The sequence below is a fragment of the Xiphias gladius genome, chromosome 24, assembly GCF_016859285.1.
Source record: "Xiphias gladius isolate SHS-SW01 ecotype Sanya breed wild chromosome 24, ASM1685928v1, whole genome shotgun sequence".
Taxonomy (NCBI): Eukaryota; Metazoa; Chordata; class Actinopteri; order Istiophoriformes; family Xiphiidae; genus Xiphias; species Xiphias gladius.
In genome coordinates this window covers 944,823-965,733 of record NC_053423.1, presented here as the reverse complement: position 1 = coordinate 965,733, position 20,911 = coordinate 944,823, and the positions used below count along the sequence as shown (strand labels likewise).

Genomic DNA, 20,911 nt, shown 5'->3' with positions numbered 1-20,911 from the left:
GTTGGGATTTCAGCACATGTTAGCCATCTGAGTCCCTGAGATAGCTGGCCCCTGAATCTGGCTTTCACAGAGAGACATGGTTTCATTTTCATTGGATGCCATGGACTTCTATTAAATTAGACTCATATGAGTAAATTTGATTGTATTGCTGTTCTTAACCTGTGTGTTCATGTTATATGCATATGAGCAGAAATTTACCAGGGAAGCCCCCAAAGGAGACCTGGATGTTTTGATTCAGCCTTTGCTGGAGCACTGCAGCTCAGAAAAAATGAACACCTGGCTGGGTGAGTGGAATACCAACCAAATCCTGTATTACTATTTATGTCTCTATCACTGTGCATCTTTCTTTATATATAATCCAATACCAGTGGTTCTCCATTCTTCAGCCTAATAAATAACTTTAAGCGACAGTGACATTAGCATTCTGTCCAACAAAACCCGCAGCTGCTTTTCTGGAGCTTTTCATTATATCACCTATTTAAAAATTACAGCTAAATGGACTTTGAGGTGAGATTGTTTTGTCACCTGCTGTTAATAATGTCAAGGATAAACTTTGACACTTAACATTACTTAAGTAGCTGCAAAGGCTTCAGTTCAGGTAAATGAGAGATCAAAAATTCAACAACAAGTCATCACAAAAATATTTTAACAGCCCTGCCTTTCTGCCTGTCCTATCAAACCAAACTGCATTCCTTTACAACTAATATAACCAACTACTAATAACTACTATTAACATAACTAATATTTAATATAATAAACTGATAGCATAACCAACAGCCTATTGGTTTAGCTACTGGCAATGCAGGTTCATTACCAAATGATGGAAACAACTATAGTGAAACTTCCATAGCATAATGACAAGAACTGACATGAATCTCTGCCTGGAAGTTAGAAAACTGGTGTAACATAAAATAGGATTTGAAAAATGTAAAATCACTGGAATGGTCTTTTAAAAAATACAAGTTTGTAACAAGAACTGAGAACTTAGTCTACAACCTCTTTATGAACTGAGTGAAATCAGCTGCAGTGCATATAGTTCCATCATTTTTCACTGCTGCCATCTCATCCAATTCTGCAGGTGTGGTGTATGGTTATAAAGGCTTACTGCTGCTGCTCGGCATCTTCCTGGCCTATGAGACCAAGTCCATCTCCACAGAGAAGATCAATGACCATCGAGCTGTGGGCATGGCCATTTATAATGTTGCTGTGAGTTCAGTTAGTTGTGTGTGTGTGTGTGTGTGTGTGTGTGTGTGTGTGTGTGTGTGTGTGTGTGTGTGTGTGTGTGTGTGTGTGTGTGTGTGTGTGTGTGTGTGTGTGTGTGTGTGTGTGTATCTTTTACTAGTTTTCTGTTGGGACCAGTAATCCTCTTCAGGACCAAAGCCCGGTCCTAATGAGGCTTAACGTCATTTCTGAGAGTTTTGGAAATTTTGCTGATTATTGGTCAACTCATCAGTGAAGAAAGTGTTCAGGAGCCCAACATGTGTTATGCTGAAAATATTTATTTAAGTTTGGCCAAGGAGATCAGAGAAATTATCAATACAAGTTTATGTGCATGATGCCGTCTCCATTCTCAAGCTCAGTCCCCTGTGCTCAGTGTTTTAAGGCTTACAGATTATGCTGCAAATACTTAACGCTCAGAAAGGGTCATGCTCAATGCATCCAGAGTATGTAGAGTTATTCCATTCGTTCACTATTCTGTACACAGGGAAACGTTTTTACCTGTGTTAGTTCAGATCACCTTGCATATAGCCTTCAGTATAACGTCAGGGCATCCTGGTCTGGAGCCGCTGTTATCTGGCTGTGCCCGTGGATTTTAACAGACCCCAATCTATGGCATCTCGGCGGGCAAAAACAGTCATCTCCTTTGACCTTGGCTACTACAGCACTTTTGCTTCACTTTTATCAGAATGGCTGTTTTCCCCAAATAACCACAGACAGCTGCCCAACATCTCAAGGCTAGAAGACAGTGTGCCTTTCAGAAAGATTTGCTGCTGTTTTGCCTGAGAGGCCCACCCTCCCTAATTTAAAAGGTTTGACAACACTGGTGCTGTGTTGAAGGAAAAACTTGGAAAACTGAACAAATTATTATTTTGGTTATCAACCTTAAACAAATATGGACACAGGTACTTCACTGTACCTGTACCCTCATTTAACTGGATATTATGACATGTACCTATCGCTTATCATAATATCCAATTAAACACTGAAGGAGAGGTTACAAAATGGCCTACCTTCTTATTAAAAATAACATGGGCCACATAAAATAAATATAATATTATTTATACGTTTATTTAATGATTGGTAAGGCGATAGAGATTCAGCCTTTAGTCTGAAATCCTTGTGCAAATTGTTTTGGAAGAGAGGTGACTTCACACAAAAAGCTAGCAGGTTTATTCCTGATTTTTACCCCCTAGTATTGGTCAAGCTCCAAAAACACTGGATGAGACAGCTGCCATAAAGCTTGGCAGACAGTGTACACATTAAACCTGATTATAACCCCTAATTTGTCACCCCAAACTAATTATACTATTGGGCCAAATTTCCAACTTTTCACAATTTTTAAGGTTGAATTGTCACAGGACAAAACCAGAAGTTAACACAATGTACAAGATTAATAAAATAATACAATGTCTGTCCATGTGATTCAACCAAAATCACCTTTTCATTAGAATAATCCTGCTTGGTAAACATTCAAACTCCACCCCCCAAATTGTAAAGCAGGCTTTGTGTTACAGATTTCAAGTCTCATGTACAAAATGAAATAACATGATGAAATCATCGGGATTGGTCCTTTAGACCACTGCAAGGAACTTGTGATTATTTTGAAGTCATCAAAACTAGAAATTGGTCTCATTAAAACAGGGCTACAATCACTGAGAAAACATATAAATTTGAAATATTTTTGCGGATGAATGGTTGAATTTCCTCCAAACGCTGCTTTGGGAGATGTACAGAGACTCCACAGTGTTCCAAGCAACCATTAACAAATCTTGGGGAGCATGTCAGCATCATTAAACATATATTTAGACCTTCACTTTCAGTGTTCTCTGAGAATTACTGCAACAGGAATAACACAACCGCATTCATTCACCACCATGTCCAAACTACTGCCCCAGGACACTGAATGTACCATTGTAGGGTAATCTCAGAAATAAATCTAAAACAAAATGTTCCTGTGGACTTTGAGCTCTGTGCCTGGCCCGCTGGTCTATATATAGTCACCATATGAAAAGGCTGATTAGTGTCTGTGTGTTTGTGGCTATAGCTGTTGGCAGCCAGACTAATGTGTTTGTCAGTAACGTGCCTCTCTGCAGGCTCTGTGTTAGTCTGCAGACTTGGTCGTTCACTTCCAATCCTTCATCAGCACAGGTTCTCTCAGCAGGTGTGTTGACTTTTTCTTTGACCTCTCATCCTTTGTATCATGCTCTGCTGAGGAAGATCCGCCGTCCTTGGTGGTGAGGCTCAACTACAGCCCAATTTGTGGGCTTAGATGACAGTGGAGCCAGCCGGTGGGCTCTGCAGCCCAGCATGTCTGTCCTAAATGACGACACCACCACAGTCTCACATTCTGCCTTAGGCTCTGCAGTATGCCCACAGAAAGTATAAGACCTGAACAGGGCTGTGATGTGTCCTCATCATCAGGAGTAAAGTCACATCTCAGAAATGCTCACAGATACGTGTTCCACATTACACACTTCTATGTCCCCTATACCTACACATGCACTTTGTTTTAGTTGTTCACTGTCTAAGGTAGGCTTTTGAATAGAGCTGAAAGGACTAGATGACTAATTGATAAGTCATCAAAAGGAAATTAATCAACTTTTGGTAATTACTTAATCATATGAGTCACTTTTTAGGCAAATATTGTTCAATGCCAAATATGACCTGATGTGAAGATTTCTCTCTTCTTAGAATCCTAAATGTGTTTTGGACTGTTAGTTAGACTAAACAAGCAATTTGAATATGTCAATTTAGCTATGCAAAATTATGTTTGGAATTTTTAATTTTCCAACATTTTACAGGCAAAATGATTAAATGATTGATCAAGGAAATTAGTGGCAGATTAATCATTTTAACCATTTTAAAATAATTGTTGCAGCTCTTCTTGTAGGTGAAAGGGGATGAAAAGAGGTGACAGTTTTTGAAACTGAACCCCTGTACCAAGCTTAGGGGGCATACCGATTACAAGTTCTTGATGTTGCTGCTTAGCCATGTGCTTCTTTCTTGACACTTTTTCTTCTTTTTCTTCTTCTCTCTGCTGCCCTTTTGAATAACTGACAATGATATTCCATTATTCTAGTGCACATACTGACCACATAACATAGTGCTGTGTCATTTAATGCATGTCAGTTGACGCTTGTAGCACACATTAACTCCATACAGGCAGAAGAAGTACCCAAGGAGTAGCTGGGTTGTGAAAATCCTTGGAGCAAATGTGTTAAAATTTCTGTTTTTCCGGGGAGTTGACATGCAATAAGCTGCCTGTGTGGAATTTTACATAAAAAAATAAATGGTACAATTGTTGCCATTTACAACCACTTGAGGAGTGAATCTCTCGCACTGAACTGAGTGGGTCTGCACCATTGAGCCTGTCCTCCCCTAAAAAATGAGCCCATAGGTTGTCTTTGCAGCAGCTTATTATGACCCATAGTTACATTTTAATTGTTAGGTGACCTCAAGGGGCCATAGCAGCTATAACGGGAGAAGGGGAGGATGTCAGGTGATGTTCTATAAAGAGCAACAAAGTCCACATTTGGAGGAGATCTGGGTGGATGGATGAGTTGACGAAACACAGGACTTTCCCACAGGAGACTGTTCATTGTTTTGCATGTGAAACCGAGTTTTTTAACCATAACTGTCTCACAACCAACGAAGGTCCTCTAACCCTAAGGACATTTTTATAGTAACCCAAACCACGATCTTTTCCTAAACCTAACCAAGTTGTTTTTGTCACCAAACTGTGATCGTTCCATAAGCTTAGCCACGTATTTATTATTGTAACAATGACAACAAAGTTGGTTGGTTAAACAGCACCATTGCAAGTGGCAACAACTGATAACGAAAATGCTGACCACAGTGTGCTTTCCTAGCTGAGTAGCCAAGCAGGCTCCTGGATCAGGTACAGGTGGGTCTGTAATGTGTCGAGGCGGAGTGTAGAGGCTGAACCAAAGTTTTAAATGCAGTGGTTATCCACATACAGAGGGTTTCAAATTCTACATTTCCCCCAGCAATTTCTGCAAAAAAACAACAACTTTGCAGGTCAAGCGAACAAATTGCTTAACATCATCCTTGGTGTTGCTTTGGCTGTTTAAGCACTATTGGTTGTGTAACCAAACTAACTGGAAGGCATAAAAGTGAAAGCATTACAACCCTAAACAACGTTACAAACTCACTTGAATACTACTTAGATTTTAACAATGTAGGTGGTAACTGACTGGCATGTTTTCAGGGTGTACCGTTGCTGTATACACTCACTGCTCAGACCGTTGAGTACTGCAAACCCATACAACCCATATACTCAACTCAACTCGGCTGCTGCTGATACCAGCTCTCATACAGACTTACTGCTCTCGACCCCTAAATGCCAAACTGTAGCCTGTACGCTGAAGAATACCGTAGAGAGCACTTGGGAATTTCAGGGCTTCCCAAATTTATTAATGTACCAAAGTCAGACAGTAGACTCAGCACAATTTAGCCTGTTATCTTGTTAGTCTGTGGATATTATTCCTGCTGCCTGTGGAATTTGGAGAGACTCACTGATGCAGTTTTGTTAAGTTACACAACTCTTGGTGCATTTTAGTGTTACTAACTGTTTTGCATGTTGATTTTAAATACTTTTATCATCTCCAAGTCATTTATTCTTTCTGCTGCTGTCATGATACAACATACATAAGAGTTCATAGATTTTTGTTTATTTACTGAGACAATAATGCACACATAGCATCAACACAATCAAAATTATTTTTTGAGCCCAATTCTGATATCGCTGTTTGAAAAATCCTATAAACAAATGATCTAGTAGTAGATAGTGAGCAGTGGAAAAACTACAGCATGTAATGTTTCTAAATCAACAAACATATCTTTGGAATTTCTGTACTGACCTTTCTTGTTATTTTTTGGCCAGTGTATAGACCAACAAGATATTCATTGGATAAGTTAAAACAGGCACATAATATTGGCTTTTTAATTTATCGGTTGGGCTTCAATTTACCATAGTGCTGCTTCCAAAATTCCTTTGTTTTCTGTCTGTCTAAAAGTGAAGGCAGACAACGTGTGACTATGACCAGGTTTCTGAAGGCATTCTTTCCTGAAAAGTTCTTTAAAGACGATACTGGCTCTTTGTGTCTGTAATTGGCTGGGCCTGTCTGCTCTGTCACACAGCCTGATAAAGAAGTCAGTTGTTCCGCTTCTTAATGTGTATACAATAACAAGAAGTTCTTTCACTGCAGTAAAAATTTCACTTGACAAATTTAAGTATTCTGTTCTGCATGACAATATAAAAGACCAATGAGGCATCTGCTGCTGGTTTCAAATGCCAGTCTCTTTCCAACCAGTCATACACACACAGACACACACAGACACAGACACACACACACACACACACACCTCTCTTCTTCTTGCTTTGGTCTGTAGCCTGTCAGATTACCCTCTCTCTTTAAAACAAATTAGTTGGAACAGGAAGTGGTCCATAATTCATAGGGACTAGAGAAAGTAGTTCCACTCAAAACTGTTTGCAGTATGCTGTGACCCTGTGTCTGGAAAGACAGGTTGCTGTTCAATTTTTCAAATGCCATTTTTCATTTTTGTGAGCACCACAAACTAAATATTATCCCCTTCTACTGTATTGGAGTGCATATAAAAAAAACACAGGAACAGATGCTGTAGGGTTAAATACCACCAGAAGGAAATGACAGAACATGTTTCTGCATAATTTGGGTGAACAGACTAAAACTATAGACTGGACATTTGAGATCTGGACTTATTCAAAAAAAACTTGCTGCTGTGAGACTTGACCTACTTGAAACTTGAAAGTCTCAAGTTTTCAACTTGTCATGTCAAGAAACAATTATTATCAGGCCTTTGGATTCCAGTGACTTGTTCTCAGTTATGACTGTCAATCTCATCCACACTTGTCAACATTTTTGTGGCCATTTTTCTGTTCCTTTTTTTAATCAATGTAGCTACTAGATAGGAAGGTACCATTTCTATTTTTAGTCCTGCTTACAAAGTTCTGATTAATTTGTTTCCCCAACCAGGGAGCACAGCACCAGGCCGATTTGAAACGCAGAACAAATGTGAGACATGATTCAATGGTCTGGAATGAGGCAAGGAACAGTAGTGCAATGAGCAAATTATGACAATGAGCAAAAAGCACAAAACTTAGAGCATTTATACCCCTTAGAGAGTACAGAAGAGAGGGGTTGCTATGTATCTGTACAAAGGGATAAAACACACACATATACTTAGCTCCATAATTAATTTGTGACATAAATTACAGCTCAGGGATAAAGGACAACTGCCTGGTACCAACTGGTTTGTTTTATCCCTGAAGGTCAGGCTGTTCATTTCAACTTAACATTGAGTAATCAGTGCATTTCATAGATAATATAACTACAGCTTAACAGGCAATTAGTAGTAATTTGATTAGTATTAAAATTTTAATTTTTCAGTAGACAAAGCTATCCAATTAGGCCCATATTGTAATAGCGCATAACTTTATCATGGTAACTGGTTTTGATTTTGTTTTAGTCTTAGTCTTTTTACAAAAATGTATTTGTTTCGGTTAAATATTTCAGTCATTTGATTTTGTTAATTTCAATCTAGTTTTTAGTCAACAAAAACTAAAGATATTTTATTATAGTTTTGGTCAGTTACATGTTAGTCTCATTTTCATCATACATTTTTAATTTTTATGTGTTCAATGCATTTTGAGGCTACGGTTGTCGCCATCTTTGTGTAGAGTTACCATGGTTACAGGTGTAACTCAGCTCTGTAGTAGTATAGCCTGACTCACTTTAGTAAAGCCAGGTAGTATTTCCAAACTGTCTGTAATTTAATCTAGGACAATCGTTTCTGCTAACCTAGCATTACTGCAGCTACGTGTGCTGTTAACTGCAGACAGTGAGTCATTCAGAAGCTGGATTCACTATCTTTTTCATTAAAATACTGATCATTTTCTGGATTTAGTTTGAGAAGAGCGGCTATATCACTGGATAATATCAATACAGTGATCTCTGTTTAGCAAACATCTAGAGGATGATTTAGATGGACCACTGACATTAATCCTGGAATTTATTCACTCCTGATAGCAATGCTAAAGATGGCTGACTGAAAGTAACGTTACCTTTACCTTCACATCCACAGCTGCTGCTGCCAAATTAGCAATCACAGTATACTTATATTCGCTCTTTATCTATCTTCACTGTTTATTCTGTGAATTTTTTAACTTGTGAGTTTTCTTATTATTTTTTAATGGTTTTTAATGGGGAATAAGTGAAACATGATGAAATATGGTGAAACATGATGAATATCTGACAAATTATAAAGGGTACAAGACTGAAACTTGATGAACTGCTTCCCAAGATGTGGTGAGAAATGAGCTAACAAATACTGCAAAATGATTTGTCAAATATAGACATACTTTTGACTCCCTATCCTACAGCCTTCATGCAAGCTTCACCAAGCATGGTACATGCCATGTTTGTATCACCCCGATATCTAAAAACTTACAAGCTAAAAGACTGAAACTTGGTGAAGGCTTCTGCATACTACAATAAAAATTAGTAGAGTAAAAATTCTTGTTGCTATGGATTCAAATGGATGATGCTGAAGAGATTGATATAGGTCACACCCATTTGCATCGTAAACATTTTCCCACCATTATGAATTTTTTGATAGATATACTTTTGATTCCCTATCCTATATCTTTCATCCAAGCTTCACCAAATTTGGTACATGTTCTTTTTATATCACCCTGAACGCTGCCTATGTGTTTGATTTTAAATATTTGTATCGTTTTTCCATGATTGGCTGACCAAATTTGGCTCAAGTGTAGAGAATGAGACCATAAATAAGACTGCCAAGTTTCATGCAGTTTCCCCTCTAGGGGGTGCTATACAATAAAAACAAAAATTGCTTAATACAAACTACTATTCCCAAATAGTGATGGCTAGAAACATTGTTCCACTTTTAAAATATTTAGCATGACAAGGCCATATTAACTTGTTAAGTCAATATGTAAGACAATAAGGCAACAGCAGCATACGCAGCAATCACAAGCATTTTCTTCAGGAAATGCAAATGGTCTAGTTACATGAGCTTATATTTCTGCATGTTTTTGTAGTTTTGTAGTTTTTGTAGTCAGCTGTTTTGTTGCAGCCTCTAATTCTCAGTGAATTGTAGATGAATTTATAAATCTTTTTCTTCCAACAACAAGTAACATCAGATAACTTTACTGACACATAACTTTGCAAGGTGGTATTAATAGAAGTGCAACAGCTTCAAGCAACTACATCATCTTCTGAACAGTGGAGGAAACTATTTTACTAATCATTTTGTTTTTATTCATTGACAAAAATAAATTTTACTTTTTACTTTTTATTTAGTTTTAGTCTTGTTTCTGTCCTGAAAAATAGGTCATCAATTAATATTTTTCGTCATAGTTTTCATAAATGAAATTAACACTGGTTTGGAGACAGTCTGTCTCCAGATTAATGACAGCAGTTCACCTTCCCCCAACAATCCCAAATGCAAAGAAATGCAGTTCTTTTTCCAGTGTGGTGAGTGAAATGATTGGACAAGTTGTGTGTGAGCGGAGGACAGGATTGTTTTTGTGTGTCTCTGTGTGTAAGCAATGGCACAGTGGAAAAAATGTGGCTGCTGCTGGTGCCTGCTGCTTCTATTTGCTAGTCTGGATTGGATTTTTCATCTTTTGCACAGATATGATTGACTGTTGATCAATACACATTGATTTCAAACTTCACCTCCACCTCTCTCATGTTTCATTTGATGTTGTGCTTAGTTGCTCTGTCCCTCACTCGTCCACCCTCTCGTATTCTATCTCAGACAACCTCCAATTCATCTCCTCCCTGTGTAATCTCTCACACACTTTTGTTCTTTCTCTGCTCTCACTGCCAACTCTCTCTCGTTCCCGTTCTGTTTCTGATTCTAATTAAACTTTCTTGGTATGACAGAAATGAAACCTGATACCATAATTGTATGACAACTGCCAATGAAACAATATTGTCAGGATATTATCCAAAACATGCACTGAGAAGTCATCAATAAAACAGTTAAATTCAGTGAATTAAAATGCCATCCTTAATGCATATAGACGAAGAATGAAAAACATGTACATGCCATTCTGCTCTGCCTTGAATTCTTGCTGATAATATTGAGTTATCTGTTTTCTGTCAGTAGCTGGTATGATTGAGGAGAGGTAGTTTCCTGACTGACTTTCTCACTTATCTTTAGTTATATCTACTAAGTTTTTATTTTACATGTCAACTGTCTCTTTACAGAATCAGAAATAGAAAATATATTTGGTTTTTGCAATTGGAAATAAAACTTAATCAAGTAAATATTAATTAAACAAAAACTTTGCTAATGATACAAATTAATATAGATGCATTAAGGGCAACATTCAGATTAGCCTTTATAAAAATGTACAGGTCATTTGACTATTTGGTTTCCATGAATGAATTGTACCCACCATGGTAATAGTTGAGATCTGGGAACACAGTGATGTTATGTCCAACAGGTCAAGCAAACAGGAACAGTTGAACAATCAGACAGGTTTGAAACAAGCCAGCAGCAAGGAAATATAGTATTTACTTTCTTTAACTGAAAGATGTTTCTGTGAAGGAAATATGAAGAGAAAGGCTGAAGCTCCTCAGAATTATCATCAGAATTCCATCAGCTCTTCTCATGGCTGCACCCCAGATACTAACAGGTCAGCTCACTCTGTTGGGAACCTGTATTTGTTTATTTATTTTAAGAATAAAGTCAACATTTTCTGGTCTATAATGGCTGTAGAATCCACCCTGCCTTTTTCACTTGCAAACCCATGGTGACCTGACCTGTATGCGGTTTCTTTTTCTGTAGTAAAAGAACTAAACATGGTGTTTCAATCCACTGTTTTCCTCAGGTGCTGTGTATGATCACAGCTCCGGTCACCATGATTCTCGCCTCCCAGCAGGACGCCTCCTTCGCCTTTGCCTCCTTGGCCATCATCTTCTCGGTCTACATCACACTGGTGGTTCTGTTCGTCCCTAAGGTAAAACCAGAGCACTGTAGTCCTCTTATCATCTCCTCCCTGCAGCAGTTTAAGTGTCAGACTTAATGAATTGCCTTGCATCATCTTGGCTGGTATAATACAGTCTATCACATGACCTGTAGATTGGCCTTCCCTTGCTGTGTCAGCATCAATACCTGCTCTTCAACAGCCTGCTCTGCTCTGTCAGCATCATGTTGTGTGTGTATTGAGCTACTCTTCTGGAGGCCAATATTTTGCGGAGAGTGTTCTTAGCCATACATTATATTGCCAAAAGTGTGTGGACATCCAACAATTACATCCATATTTGACAATTAAATGTGTGATTCTGACACCATGGGCAATAATGTGCTGCTAAAACAGCCTCCACTCTTCTGGTTTTAGAATTTGAATCAGAAATTTTGGAACCTGGATTCAGCGATTTCTTCCATTCAGCCACAAGAGCATTAGGCCAACATTCATGATGGTTGATAAGGCTGTCAGCATTTCAGTTCTTTGCTGATTTAACAAACAAGAAATTTTAATGAATTAGTTGTATTTTTTAACTTTGGACAGAGCCAGGCTTTGTGTTTTCCCCCTTCTTTCAGTTTTTATGCTAAGGTAGACTAATCATGTCCTGACTCCAGCTTTGCACTTAACACACAGGCATCAGATTGATATCCCTATTCTTGTTTCACACTGAAGAAAAGAAAATAAGGAAACTTAAAGGGGCCTGGTAAAAACTATGAAAAACAGGTGCAGTAGTGTAAAGTTGTGGACAGGGGTGCTTCCTGCCATATAGTATTTGAAAAAATGGTCATGATAAAATGTGATTTTACACATAATTCTAACCAAACAGTGGCTTTAGAGAATATTCAGACCCCTTCACTTTTTGTGCACTTTATTGTGTTGTAGATTTAATTGTAAAAAGAATTGCCATTTTTGCCCATCAGTCTACACTCAGTAACCCATAATGACTAATAAAAAACATGTTTTGCAATCCTTTTGTAAATTTATTAAAAATCAAAGTATTAAACAGTATCAAAGTATTCAAATTCTTTCTTGTGGCACTACAAATTGTGCTCAGGTCTATTCTGTTTTCTTAACTTAACCCTTGACATGTGTCTAGAACTTGACTGGTGTCTGTCTGTGGCAAACTGAATTGACTGGACACATAGACAGGTGACAAATTAAAGGAAAAACCAACATAAAGGGTCTCAGTAAGGTGCCGAACACCACGTGCCACCAGAACAGTAAGGCTAATAAGGCTACCAGGTAGAGTGCAGTCAGTGAACTATAGCTGATTTTCTTAATTTTAGAGATAACATGCAGATTGTTTGTTCACCACCATGATTCGATTGTTTGAAGAGTGGGTATGATATCAGTCAACTAAGATTTTCTTTTGTTGACTACAGCCCCTAGCAAAAACATGTATTCATTTTGTCACTATGGGTTAATGAGTGTAGAGCATACATATCCATTTACAATTAGATCTACAACACAATAAAGTGTGCAGAAAGTGAAGCGATCTGAATACTTTCAGATTTTTTACAAATGAATACAATTCTTAAAAAAGAAACAAAGCAAAAAAAAACAACATACTATTATAAGAGTTTACTTTGGAAAAAGGAGATAATGATATTTTAAAACTAGACATGTATAACCAGTGATATGTACAGTATATAACCAGTGGTCAAATAGTTGCATTTAGAAAAGTTAAGAGTTTTCCGTTATCTCTTTTTTGTTTATGAAACCTGTTCGCTCACTGTCATTATTGCTGAGATTCAGTGACACAGCAACACAACCTGACACAGCTTTATAACGAACTGCACAAGGAACGACATCATATCTAGTCAGACACATTGATGGTTTAACAATCTAAAATCCTGATTTGGAATCAAAAGCAAACTTGATTTGTGTAATTTATCATTCAAGCTGTCCTTTGTTAACACCCATTAGATTTTATTTTGCAGTTGCCTGGGGTTTAACTTTGACATCCCCTGCTTACCATAGCTGTGCAATGCAGTGGAGACAAATATTTCTGTGTTTAAAAGGTGTTACCATATAATAATAATGTAACAATGACAAGAATTAATGAAGAGTTCATGTTCAAAAGGTATGTTTTTTTATGTTTGCTTTTTATTATTTTCAATTTATGGGGAGGTCCACTGTATAGGCTCCTTGACCTCTCCTGTCACACCTGTCTCATTTTGGTTTTCTGTTTTATGATTTTTGTATAAGGGCAAAAGCAAAAAAGTAATTACACAACCCCAGCAAGTTTCAGTAGTCTGATAATATATCACACCATACAGAAATTAATGGAAACCAATGGCTGTCTTGAACCATAGCTAGATCAACCTGTTAGAGTGGCCATTTTCAGTTGGGCCCCTGTTGTGGTAATTAGTTTAAACACCACTTTATTTGGGAATATGTACCCCTATGCACGACACTGTCACAAATTAAGCTAACACTGCGGGATACACTTTAGTTGATAGTGTTCTTGATTTGTTCAAATTCCTTAACAAATGTGCAGTTAATTAAATTACCAAAAGCCAATTACCAGACAGTGAGTCAGGATCTTGTGGGACCTTCGAAAGCCCAGGGCCCCTGAGCAGTTGCTATTATGTTCAATTTGTTTAAATCTCTCATTATTTGAGGGTACATGTCTCTTGTCCTGTTTGACTCGATTGTTAGGGTGTGTACTGATCTTGGTGTATCCGCAGATCAGCAATTAAATGTGAGTAATATGCTGGACAAAGGTAGTAAAAGACCATCATTTTTTAATTAAGGACTAGTAATGGAGTTCCTCACATGATATAATCCTGATATAATAGTGATTAATGTATGGCAGCCTGTCCTGAAGAATATTACTGCATTTTTTCTGACCATCTGTATATCTCACCTAGAGATTCTCCACATACAGGGGAAGTTACTTTTTTATCACTTTAATTCGGTGCAGTGCACAGGTGGTAATGCAGAATTCCAAACTTTGCATTTTCAGCAGAATATTCATAATACACACACATCAGGATTTCCACGCACAGCACAAATGTATAGTACTTGAGAGTCTCTGTGTGTATATTATAGCAGTTTTATTTAAAAAAGATTAAATAAATAAACAAAAATGTTTCTGATTGGAAAAATAAAAACACTGAGTAGACAGACCCATAGACGGAGTGTGCAAAGACACTAATGTGAATCACTAAATCTAGTCTTTTAATATTGAGTATATGGAAATATGGGGCAAAGATTTATTGTAAATTCCAAGTTAGCATGGATGAATTACAGGCTGAAGTTTATTCAGGAGAGTTGTGTAAATAACCAATCAATGATGGTGATGCTTCACTGCTAAAATGAGTACAGGGCAGGCTGATAAACGTTATGGTAAACAACAGTGTTTTTAAAGGGATGGCAACATCTCAAACATTGACTGATTCACTAGTTTTCTTTCTGTAGTCAACTGGGAAGCTGCTTCAATTTTTCTAAACTGCAATCCAACTTTTGTCAATAATTTTATTAGTAGTCAGTGTATAGAAATTATAACTATGTTTGTCATTAATCCATGTCGCAAGGTATTTGTAGTTAGGCCCATTCTCTATCTAAGCAACCATCTGAGCATATATAAGGACCAGAGATTGAGAACTTGGCTTTCTTGAAAAAAAACAAAAACAAAAAGGAATAACCAAATAATCAATCAAAAAAATTAATTGCCAACTATTTATTAATTGATTAATTGTGTAAGTCATTTTTAATCAAAAATATCAAAGTTCACAAATGAAGATTAACGCTGGTTTTCTGAGTCTTCTAAAATAGTAAATTCTAGTTCTATTCTAATCTAGTTAAATCTTTGGGAATCACACTGTAATCTGAATTTGTCAATTTGGGCCTTGGGAAATTGTGAAAGGTAATTTTCACAATTTGCTGATATTTTATAGACCAAGCAATTGATCAATTTCTGGGATAGATATTCTCCACTACTAAAAGTAGAATAATCATAGAGAGACACACATTATTATATGAAAAAAGATTCTCTGGGATTCTGGTTCATGGTCTGTCCCTCCTCAGACCACTGTCTGAGCTACTCACCACTTCTGACTGGGAACATCCAGTGAGCCTTGCCGTTTCGGGGAAGCTCTGACTAAGTCCTATGGCCTTTGTCAAAGTTGCTCAGGTCTTAACACCTGCACATTTCTCCCACATCCAGTTGACTAGAAGAACAGTTCACTTATTGTCTAATATAGTGGCTTCAGAAAGTATTCATACTTCCTTTGCTTTTTTGCACACTTTATTGACCATAATGACAAGCTGAATATGTTTTAGAAATGTTCAAAATTTAATAAAAATCAAAAACCGAAATCTCTTATTTACAGACGTATTCTGACCCTTTACCATGGCACTCTAAATTCTGCTTTAATTATCCCTGTAGCAAACAGAATTGATCGGACATAGTTTAGAAAGGCACAAACCTGTGTGTATAAGGTCCCAAAATTCACACTGCATGTAAAGACAAATACCAAGCCATGAAGTCCAAGGCACTCTTTGTAGACTGCCACCATTCAATTTTGTGATGAGGCATAGATTGTGGCAAGCATATAAAACCGTTTCTAAAGTTTTTAGTGTTCCCAGGAGCACAGTGGCCTCAATAATACTGAAATGGAGGAATTTGGAATACCATCCCTACAGTGAAGCATGGTTGTGACGGTGGTGCTTCTCAGCACTAGGGACAGGGAGACTGGTCAGAATGGAGGGAAGGATGAATGCAGCCAAATACAGAGAGGTCTTGAAAGAAAACCTGCTCCAGAGTGCACATAACCTGAGACTAATGTGACAGTCATCTTTCAGCATGAAAGTAGATGAAAGGATCTGGCAGGAAGAATGGGATAAACTGTCCAAAGTCCACGTGTTCCAAGCTTGTAGAGACTTACTCAAGAAGACCTGAAACTGTAATTGCTGACAAAAGAGGCCTCCACAAAGTACTAAATTAAGTGTCTGAATACTTTTGCAAATTAGAGATATCAGTTTCTGATTTTTAATACATTTAGAAAAATTTCTAAAAACATGTTTTCATTTGCTAGATTGATGAGTGAAAATTAATAATAAAGTTAAATCTACAACACAATAAAGTGTGCAAAAAGTGAAGGGGGTGTGAATCCACTGTATATTCCAGACCTTGTCATGCACAGTTGTTACAAGATAATGGTGATCCGCTTTATGAGCTGACATAATGTTTTGACTCATTGGTACATACAAAACACATATAAGTAGATACATACTCTCTAAGTATACAATTAGACAATAATAAAAATCAGAAAAAAATTAATAGAGTAAAATCATCTAAAAAAAATCAAATATCACAAGGATAAAAAATTTTAGTACATTCAAGTACATCAAGATAACCATCCCTGAACATGAAGATATCTAAAGGTATTTATAGAAGGTTAATGTAAGGTTGTATAAGGCTCCCGCAGAAAAGGTAAATATTAAGTGTCATATATTATGTCACCCCACCTATTCCTATTCTGCTAATTCTAAAATTAACACCTAGGAACACTAACAAATAACTTTGATAATTACATATATTCAGGTAAGGGAGAAAAATATGTTTAAGTTAATTACATTTGTATATGAAGTTACATATTTCAACACAAACCAAGAGTCAACTGTCAATATGAGGAGAGACCCCACCAGTATTAAGTAGGAGCCCCTTTTTATCGCAGGATTGAGGTTAAAAGAAAAACCATTATTCATGCTCTAAATGTTACAGTCAAAAAACTGACCCCTGATGAACTCCTCTAGTATTTGGTGAAAATTCATGAGAAGTCTTCACATGTACAGTATAGTAAGGACAACATGTGCATGATCTGTAGATGCGGCGTCTGATCACCCGAGGTGAGTGGCAGTCAGATGCCCAAGAGACCATAAGGACTGGGTCATCCACCAATAACAATGACGAGGAAAAGTCCAGACAACTGGAGAGAGAGAACAAGGAGCTACAAAAGATCATCCAGGAGGTCAGCATTGCCTTTTCTCTTTTCCACATTCTCTTTTTTCCTTCATATTTAGCCGGTCTTATTGTCTTATCGGGATAAAAATATCTTTTTCAAGAGACCTGGCCAAGAAGGCAGCTTAAAATGAACGTGATGATCTTGAATTTATAAGTTTTAAATAAAACATGGCAAAACAAACAAAGAAAAATGTTAGTTTACTGCTTTTTCCAGAGCTTTCAATCTCATTTCACAGCCTTCCTCAGCGGATAGAGTTTGCTTAGTTGTCATAACATCTATCCATAATTCATGTGATGACAACTCCAGCATCTCCATGACAGCTTAGCAAATGCCTTCCACTGAGATACACTGAGAGATATAGTTGGAAAATTTGTTGGAGATTTTCTTTTGTTGTTGTTGTTGCGTGTGGGTTTTTTTTTCCAAAAAACAATGTCCAAGGTCAAGAATAAACTTTAATGTTCAATTTTTCAATACTTTGAGCAGCACACATTCAATTCCATTTACTTCTACTGTTTTGTGTCAAGAAAGAAATCTCAGAGACAAATATCTATCAACATGGATAGGGACCACTAGATGAATGTGAGCGAATGTTTTTGTAATTTGGGTAATCCAAACTTTGTAAGCCATGTTTCGGGAATCAACCTGAAACTAGCCTGGGACCTTGCTCACCCCCATGTTTTTAGTCTTTCCAGTGAACTCCTGTCAACTATCAAATAAATTAAAACAGACTCAGAGGACTTGTCCCTATAGAAGATTGGTGAGTCATTGTTACCATTTGTCCTCTCAGAAAGAAGAGCGTGTGTCGGAGCTGAGGAACCAGCTGTCTGAGCGACAGGCCCTGCGATCGAGAAGAAGAGCATCCACTGTCACCAATCAGAACCACAGCCCAACCTCCCTCGCCATCCCGCAGGGTGACCCCAGGTCCCTGGCCCCTCCTCCGGGGTACCCTGCCCTCACCTCTGACCCCCACCCTGTTCCTCCATCCTTTGCCAACTCAACCAGCCTCTACCAGCCAGAGAGCAAGATTAGCCGAAATAACTGCCATACCAGCCGGCTACAGCTCCTCTACAAGTGAGATGGTGATGAGGACAGTAATGACGATAACAGCTAAACAGAGGTGGAGAAGAAGTACAGACACCAGTTCAAATAATAAATCAGTGTCTGTTTGAGGAGGTGACGTCAAAACGCAGTCCACCAATCAGAAGAGGCTGAAGGATGGCCAGTGGAGAGGTTTAGTTTCGAAGAAATCTTCAGTCTTCAATCTCCACTTCTTTCCCTCTTTCAAAGTTCATCAATGTTATTTTTATTTTCCCCCCTAAGAAAAAGAGATGTACATACATTTTGTTCGTTATAAAATGTTGCATCTGTCATCAATGAGTGATTTTTCATGCCATCTAGAAATTGAGAAAAAAATCGCTCAGTATTGACCATTTGCCTTAGCCCATCAGCTAGAGCTACTAATCTGTCAAGTTTTCCAATATAACAATGCACATAGAGTAATGGTGGCAGATTTATCATCAGAATTTGTTGGGATTTCTGAAACAAAAAGTCATTGCCTTTAGACAAAAGATGACATAAGCAGCTTCTCATTTTTGGCGGATGAAATGAGAAGTGTGGGGGGAAATTTTATTAGATGATTAATTGCTAATCAGGTTAGCATTAATGTTAGATCCATTGATTTGTTAAAAACTCTGTCTCCAGTTGACTCATTAAAAAAGGAGAATCCTGTAAAAGGATCTTTAATAGGCACATGACGGCTACATATATGATATTGTGCTAAAAAAAAAACCTGAGACTAAAGCTACGTGTCCAAGGGAAAAAGTCAGCATCCCCACCAATTGATGATCCATGTAGAAGACACGAAAAGGAGCAGTATTGTTCTTGTACCACATGGTGGCTAGTTAGTCCTAGGATTATAGTGCAGTATCATAAAGAAAATATATGATCAAACTGTTATGTCTTTCTATGTACTATGTACTTCAGGTTTACTACAGATTAAAAGATCTTGAGGATAAAAACTAACCAATGAGTTTTTCAAACTCCCGTGTCTCATGCTATCCGAGATAAAGCTGCTGGAGTGTAAACCTCAAATCCAATAAAGAGCACAAAATAGCTGCTAACATTAGCCTAAACTCTGATATAGTTGTATCCTGGACTGGCTTCCACACTGGACATTCCAGTCCTGAACAGGACTTTTAAGGTAACCTGTAACCCCTCAAAATAACAAATGACTCTTAGCCTTGGATGTAACGCTACATTACTTGTTTATAAGCTAGTTAGTCAAACATGCTTACCGTTTCAGCTTACATTATAGCAAAAACTGTGTTTATTAATAGTGATATTTGGTAACCAAAGTATTTAGTGGGTGGTGTCTTTTTTAATTTCCCCTCCAAAATCAAAAACACAAGAGCTAAAGTGTAAGGAATGAAATATACAGTGTGTTCAAAATGCCTCTAAACATGGATCTCATTTTCAAATGACTCAGCTAGAAACACTTCCTCAGCCATCGTTGAGTTGTTGTTAATTAGCAAGTTCCAGCTGATAAAATCTTGTAGCGATATTTGTCATTTTAACCAACAAAATCAATGCCTAATGACTAAAAATGAGAATAAAGCTTTTGTTACTTATGTGTGAAATCAAAGACCCACTGACTTCATAATAAGTGATGACAGTTTTGTGACAGACTAACTAAGCTCCTCTTGTTAAATGTTTGATGGTGGTTTTTTACATTGTTACTGGTCTCTGTTCAAAGAGACTGCTGAGTCATTGTCATTCTACTGAGTCATACTTGTGTGCGTTCATGCTAAACCCCTCACTGTGGCTGAACCCAGTCCTTTTGATTCAGGTCTGGAAAGAAGCTGAGGATACTGCTTTCATCTGTTAGGTATTTAATGTTAATTGTTGTGATGCCACCCTCCAGAGCTGACAGAGCCTTACATTTGGCTAAAAGCATTTACTAAAACACCTGTATGTGTTTAATGTTAGGCTGCAGCTGTGCCTGGGTGTTTAATTTTCCTTTGAAAAAGACAGATAAATACCAGAAATTAAGTACAATGGGCCAGCTGTCAATTTACAAGGCATAAATGTCAAACCTATGGCTAATTTGGGCACTAAACACAGTCACCTAAGTTTTGTCTTTATTTAGCAAGAGATAATTCTGGCATATCTGTTCATTAATTTGTTCCATGCACCGACAAAGTGAGTCAAGAGGACCATAGCCAGCCAGAGAGAAAGAGATGTAGATTTGAGTATCATCAACATGAATATGTTGATCAGTGATGTTGTTAATCAAATCTGGCCTAGCATGTTTAGAATTATTAGAAGGGAGCCATGTACTGATCCTTGAGGTACTCCACAGGTCATTCCTCACCCGCTTGGAAATAAGATTGTCAATGGCCAGTGTCTCAAATTCTAAAATCTAAATACAGATAGATTTTAAATTTTAAAAAATTCCAATAGAAATTCAAATACAAGCAGCACCACAGTATGGTCTAATACCCCACATGACCCACAAGCACAGCAGTTTGTCACTTATTTTTGTTTTTGATGTCTGACTTGCTCTCTTGCCAGAAGTGTTAGTTTTATCCTCCAGGATTAGTTAATAACAGAGGCCATCATTCTGCCTCAAGACAAGTTCAGTTTGTTTCAACAACAC

At 37.5% G+C, this 20,911-nt stretch overlaps 1 protein-coding gene across 1 annotated transcript in view; it reads left to right on the top strand.

The window, feature by feature from the left end:
* Positions 1 to 20,122, top strand: part of LOC120785912 (gamma-aminobutyric acid type B receptor subunit 1-like) — a 100,263-nt gene extending 80,141 nt beyond the window's left edge. Inside the window, exons 14-18 of the mRNA XM_040120891.1 lie at positions 191 to 284; positions 1,079 to 1,206; positions 11,147 to 11,275; positions 17,119 to 17,262; positions 18,044 to 20,122. Of these exons, the coding sequence (XP_039976825.1) occupies positions 191 to 284; positions 1,079 to 1,206; positions 11,147 to 11,275; positions 17,119 to 17,262; positions 18,044 to 18,331 (783 nt within the window). The 3' untranslated portion in view covers positions 18,332 to 20,122. The remainder of the gene's footprint in view (positions 1 to 190; positions 285 to 1,078; positions 1,207 to 11,146; positions 11,276 to 17,118; positions 17,263 to 18,043) is intronic.
* Positions 20,123 to 20,911: the final 789 nt, after the last annotated feature.